The 6,709-nt window shown below is 33.5% G+C and overlaps 1 protein-coding gene across 2 annotated transcripts; it reads right to left on the bottom strand.

The window, feature by feature from the left end:
- Positions 1–679: 679 nt before the first annotated feature.
- LOC106776160 (cytochrome P450 710A11) lies at positions 680–5,274 on the bottom strand. Of its 2 annotated transcripts, none has more exons than XM_014663513.2 (2): positions 3,636–5,274; positions 680–791 (listed from the first exon to the last, which is right to left on the bottom strand). In XM_014663513.2, exon 1 carries the CDS (start codon positions 5,230–5,232, stop codon positions 3,688–3,690), a length of 1,545 nt encoding a protein of 514 aa, XP_014518999.1. In that variant the 5' UTR covers positions 5,233–5,274; the 3' UTR covers positions 680–791; positions 3,636–3,687. The 2 variants fall into 2 exon arrangements, with proteins under 2 accessions (XP_014518999.1, XP_022642299.1); XM_022786578.1 differs by lacking the exon at positions 680–791 and adding an exon at positions 1,714–1,734.
- Positions 5,275–6,709: the final 1,435 nt, after the last annotated feature.

The raw sequence follows: 6,709 nt of genomic DNA, 5'->3' as shown, positions 1-6,709 counted from the left end.
CAAAAAAAGTCAAGATAAATTTAAACATATGATTGAATTAGATTGAGTAAATAAATGAAGTTAGATAAACAAAATTAAGTAAAATGACTGATTATAATTGAGTATGGATAGTATACTAGAAGTTTAAAATATGTCCGATTTTATAGTTTTACTGATATATTTCATGTTTTGAATTTTATTTTTAACATCATTTTTTATTAAAAGTAATGATAAATTATATAAACCATAATTTATTATTATTATTATTATTATTATTATTATTATTAAAATCACTTATGTATTTTTTGAGTTAAGGAATTTTTATATTTATTTTATTTATTTAAAATAAAAAATAAAACAAAAATATAATATAAATTTTCAATTCAAATAATTTTATAAATTAAATTGGAATTCAAAAGATCATATATGATTAATATGATAAATTAAATCATTAAATATATATATTTTAAAGTATAAAACTTTAATTATATTTGGATCTAAACTCAATCCAATATTATGATGTTCAAACCTAATATTTAAATATTAATAAGATTTTTATTGTGATATTTTATTTTAACAATGTATAATTATTAAAAGAAATATTACATATTCAATAAACAAATATATACTCAAAAACATATATATAACACATCTTACTATAATTATCAGAATATATATCTATAACATCGCACACGTATCTACTAAAAATATTAGTACACCAAAACTAAAAGTATAATGAGATTTTTCAAAACAATCTAATAACAAGAGAATATCATCTTATTCGACATTTCAGCTTCATCATCACTTAGCACCTGTTTAACAAAAACATCATCATATACTCAAATCATTAAGGTGATCATTTCAAATAAGAAAAACAAACATAACAAATAGACACAAATAGAAAGATAAGTTAATTTATCATTAAAAAATCATATTACAATTTGTATAGAAATAAACACATATACGAATTTACATCAACCAAATACTAGGAGAATAAATCATACATACTAAATTTGACCATCCAAATACGTGTCATCGAGTCATACTAATGAAGTCATGTACTTGTGGTGTCTAAAACTGTTCTACTAAGCTGACACCCACAAGGTTAGTCTCTATCACAGTCATAAGAACCATGAGGTCATTCTTACGGCACAACTTTCTATCACTCTTACCACTTAATCATTATTATTTACACGAGTATGAATGCCTAGTGTAGTTCAGGATAAATACACAAATAGAAATATCTACATGAGTATGAAGGCACACACTTAGATATACCATTATAGAATCTCTCAACCACATTCTTAACATTACTCCAAACATACACATTATTTATATCCATCAACAAGTTCGCCATCATTATAGTCATGCTTATAACCACGATACAAATAAATAAAACATCACAAACTCATAATAAACATGCTTACGATCCACAACAACTATTAATTGATGTGAAACTTCCAACAATAATCCATTGAAACTAGTAAAAACCATAAAATCACATAATAACACATTGACGCTCAGACTGACACTGAACGTAGAAGCTTTCGCAAAGGAGAGCGCTCAATGTCAGAGCTCTCGCACTTTTACTCGCTCTACAAATCATACTCGTCGCTGAGGGAAAAAAAGTGAAAATGGATCTAGACCTACAATGGTAACTAGTGCTCAGCAGTACCTTATCACTACTCAGCACCAAACCATTTGCATATTTTGCCTCTTAGGATGGAATTTAGCGTTAAACGCCATACCAGAAATCTGCACATTACAAAATGTGATCTGATTGAACTAGAGACATATCCAGATAACCAAATTGGTATTTTGACTCAATAATTAGTTTGAAAACATGATTTAGTGTCAAAGTAAATAATAATTTGCTCAATTAGCTAAAGACTCAGTCTATCAGTTCAACTCCAATTTCAACCAATTTCGATCAACACACATACATACTACATAATCATATTTCAACAGTAAACTAAACTAACTACATTATGAATTTCATCAACCTCAAACAACTAAAAGTAAAAGTTCATTCAACAATCAATCACAACAAGATTTTCCCATTCAAAGCTACCAATTTCAAACCAATTCAAGCATCTACCACATATCAAAAACTCTAAAATTAGGTTACCTTACCTTTTTAAGAGATTAAACAACTCTAAAAGTCTTAAAACATCTTCTCTGACTTAAGGAACTATACTTGCTCATACAAACCACATAACTACAATTAGTGTATCTCATTTGTACGGTTTTGACACATGCAATAGAAAATGCTTACTTGCATAGAAAGATGCACAAAATATAAAAAAAAAAAGATAGAAACTAATCTACTCTTTTACAAGAATTGATTAAACAAATTTGAAAACCTCATCTCAATAATCACTTAAACACTATTTGATCTTCAAATATATAAACCACGAGGAAAAAATTTAGAGAAATAGTAGAAAATTTTTATAGAAAAGCTTTTTAGAGAAATAACATGTTTTAAATAACAAGACTCCTTAATAAAATTTTAATTTATGCATTGAAATTATAATATTAAAGTAACCGATTATTTACGACACGTTATCACTTCTAATGTCCCATTTTATAGAATGTCAAATGTAAAATTAACTATTTAAACTATTTAAAGTTATTATTAAATATCTTTATTTAGAATATTTTTGTAAATACTCTTTATATTTTCTTCATTAAATTTACAATCATGCTTCAAGATTTAAACATAGTTGCATGCTCTTTTGCAATGATTCAGCAACGAAGAAATTCTCTGTTGCAATTGTTTTGGTTTTTTTTTTTTTGCAACAAAATGCCCTATGCAAGTCCTAAGCTTCTGCATTGCTTATTATGAGTTATTTTTTACTACTCTCCAATTTTAGATGCTTATATTAATTTTATTTTGGTGCTATTAAGCGTTCTAATTTTAGATATAAATTAGATTGTTTACATTGCCTGTGAATATTCCAACATGTCAATTTTCTTAGGGCTAAATTTGGTGTCATAATTAAATACATAGATTTAAAAATGATTTTTTCTATTTTAATTAATGTTGAATTAAAAACTTGAACAGATATAGTAAGTCGTATAGTGAGTTACTAATATTTAGTAAAATACTCCAATCATGTTATTTAATCTGGCTATATGATTTTACTATAATCTATAATATTGATAGAAAATCAGATCTTTACAATATACTTGTTACGGTAATTACTAAATAATGTATAAAATGCAATTCTTACTGTTACCAAAAATTGTATTATGTTTTATACATTATGGTTAATAAATACTATAAGAAGATATTAATAATTAACAAAGATGAACAATTCTTTACAAAGGATATACAGAGCATAGTTCACAGGGCCATCGCATCTCATCTCATCTCAATTAAATAAATTTGGCATATTTCTTCCTTACATAATTTTATTCACTGCTAATAACCACCAATCATCCACCATCCAATCACCTCTTACATTCACATACACAAACTCTAGCAAGAATAACAATAATTCCAACATTTCACAAATCCAACCCAACAGATAAAAAACAAAAACAAAAAAAAAAAAAAGTCAACACCAACGACTTTTACCATAAAATATATTCAAGATCTCCTAATTTTCGGTCCAAATGGAATTAAATTAAAAAAAAAATGGGTAAAAAAGAACCTGCATGCGATGAATGAGAAGGAAAAGTAAAGCCTGTGAAAGGGTATTGGGGTCATTTCATCAGGTCTTCCAGCGCAGGGAAGGAAGGATATCGTGTGCAGCGTTGCGAGAGAAACACCCTGCAATCGTCTTTAGGGCATATGGTGGGTACGTACGCGATCTCATCACAACCGTCCCTTCTGTCCCTCTTGAAATTGATCAACGTGGCGAACAACGCGATGAACAGAACCAGATGATTCAATGCGTACCTTTGACCCACACACTGGTGGGGCCCAGCACCAAAGGCCAGAAAGTTTCTTTTAAATACTTGGTCCTCCTGTCTCTCCTCCGAGAACCGCTCCGGGTCGAACCGCTCCGGTTCACTGAACCCCTGAAACGACGACTCGAACGCCGACGGGAACACGATCGCCCCCTTCGGTATCGTGTACGACTCCGTCAGCGGAAATCTCTCAGCCGCGATATGCGGCACCAGCGTCGCCGGCGGCCGGAACCTCACTACTTCACGAGCCACCGCCTGCGTATACTTCATCTCCCGGAGCATCTCCGCCGTAATCAGCTCGTCCGACTCCGGCGACCAGACTCCTGCCACCTCTGCCCTAACCTTCGCCAGCACCTCCGGATGCGAATCCAGCAGCGCCACCGCCCACAGCAACGATGACGTGGACGCGTCCTGCGCCGCAAAGAGAAAATCAAAGAGGTAACCACCAATCTCGGCGTCGGTGGAGAACGGTGCCGCCGGCTCTCCGGTGAGCTTGGCCTCCTCGATTTCCCTGAGCGTTTCCTGCATCCAGTAATCAATCAGACAGGAAGGCTCTTCCCTTTTCTGCATCCTGGTTTTGCTCATCTCGGTGCAGGTGGCCAGCGTTTGGATGAGCCGGTCCACGGCGAGCCTCGCGTTTCGAAACGCGGTGCCGGGGAAATCAATCGGAAGCTTCATAAGGCCAACGTTGAATAGAAAGTAATCCCTCTCGAAGCGCTCCCTGGCTTTGAGGCCCAAGTAGGGGCCGACAAAGACGGTCTGGGAGGTGTCGAGATTCATGTCACGGGCCAGAATACGGAGCGGAATGGAATCGGTTTGGGATTGAGCTTTGGCAACCCAGGACTTGAGGTGATCAAGGATGATAATCTGCTGGAGCGCGGTGTAGGTGGAGAGGGCTTTGGGGGTGAAGTTGGGGGCGATGCGACGGCGGAGATTCTTGTGTTCTTGACCCATCATGTAGATGAGGTTGTGTTCGCCGAATAGCTTCTTACCGAAGGGGTGGCCGACAAGATGGAAAGCGTCGGGCCTGACATTGGCGAAGACCTTGTGGGAGAGTTCGGTGTCTCTGATGAAAACGATGAAGTTGCCGATTATGTAGTTAGCGGAGAAGCCTAAAGGGGTGGACTTTGCCAAAGAGGACTGAAGGTCCCAGAAGTTGGTTGGATTGCGGACCAATGGGATTGCGTTTCCAAGGAAGGGGACGACGAAGGAGGGTCCTGGGATGGAGGCCTTCTTGGCAAGGTAGGAGATCTGTTCGAGGAGAATGAGGAGGAGGAGGAAGCATACGAGGTAGGAGGCTATGTCGGTGAGGGAGAAAGAGGATAAGAGAGGGGTCATGTTGGAGGTGATGTTGAGCGTGCAATGCTGAGGGGAGAGATTTATTTATTAAGACTAAAACTGAGAGAGAATGTTGGAAAAGGATGAAGAGGGAGAGAAGTCAAAAATGGTGTGGTCAAAATTAGAGTTTGAAGAAGGAAGAGAAGAGAAGAGAAGAAGAAGGTTGTGAAGTAGTTGTTGTTTGAAGCAAGAAGGAAGAGATGAAGAGAAATAATAAAGAGAAAGAGAAGGATTAGGGAGAAGAAGAGGTGGTGGGTCAATGGTGGGGCTGACATCCAGCTAGGTAAGGCCACCCTATGACGTGGGAAACATCGTTTACGACAACCAGCACGCATTTTTCCCTTTTCATTTCAAATTTCACCTCTCCTTCTATTTCATTCCACACTTCACAAAATAACGTCTTTTTATCAATTTTAAGATACAAATTATTTAATATAAATTATTTAATATAAAAATTGAAACGACCAGAGTCACACATAATGTCATCAAATTTTCATCTAAACGGTTTAAAACTTCTTAACTTATAATATAACACCTTTTGGGTTTATAGAGTTACTAGCTTGTATGTATGTACACGGGTGTCCTTTGTTGTAAAGCTCTCCGATGTTTTTGTTTTGAATTATGGTTCCACCTTTTTTTGTTTCCTCACTACCCCTATTAAAATATGCAAATCATTCACATAATTCTATTAATATTTATTTTAAATGTTTTCAAAAATACATTTCTTTATACCGTATTTATTTTTTTAATTTTCTTATTTTTTGTCGGATTATTACCAAATATTCTTCATCCAAAATAATAATTTACTTTATATTTAAATAGACTTCACCCGTATATGAAGAGAAAAATTATTTTTACAACCCATTTTCATTAACTAATCAAATAATATATAGATAATAATAAATTCAATGTGAATTTTTCAAAGATATAAAACTATTAACACTCGGCTATAAATTCTCCATTAATGTATACATACCATTGTACAAATCAATGGGAATATACGTTTATTTTAACTTTATTAATACAATAAATGTGAGGATCTAACCAACAGATTAATCTGCCTCGTACTTGTTAAGGCGAAAAGAAGATGTCATATTGTTCATTTAAACAAATAAATTAAAATACGTCTCTGGTTTTATAATTTTCCTTTTTTTTATCTAATTTTTTTAATTTTTTAATTATTCTATTATTTATAATTAAAAACAAGCTTCTAAAATAAAAATCCCATCTTAAAAGCAAAATACATTTCACTTTGAATGTTACCCGTTTAAATTTCATCAGTTAGCTTTGTAAGAAATATATTATTATGATAAAAAAATAAAACCCTCCGTATTAAATATATTATTAGTTAATTTAATATAATTATACCAAAATTTTAAACAAATTTATCGTGCCGTTTAAATGCATACATTATATTGCCGCGACAGAATGATGTGATGTTTAGATAAATTCGTATTAAATGTGTAGGGAAAAAATA

This window comes from Vigna radiata, chromosome 10 (assembly GCF_000741045.1).
Source record: "Vigna radiata var. radiata cultivar VC1973A chromosome 10, Vradiata_ver6, whole genome shotgun sequence".
Lineage (NCBI taxonomy): Eukaryota > Viridiplantae > Streptophyta > Magnoliopsida > Fabales > Fabaceae > Vigna > Vigna radiata.
The sequence above is the reverse complement of the archived record's forward strand: the minus strand, read 5'-3'. Positions and strand labels throughout refer to the sequence as shown.

Excerpts from the sequence above, each read along its gene's own strand:
- LOC106776160 (XM_014663513.2), bottom strand. The coding sequence starts at position 5,232 with ATGACCCCTCTCTTATCCTCTTTCTCCCTCACCGACATAGCCTCCTAC.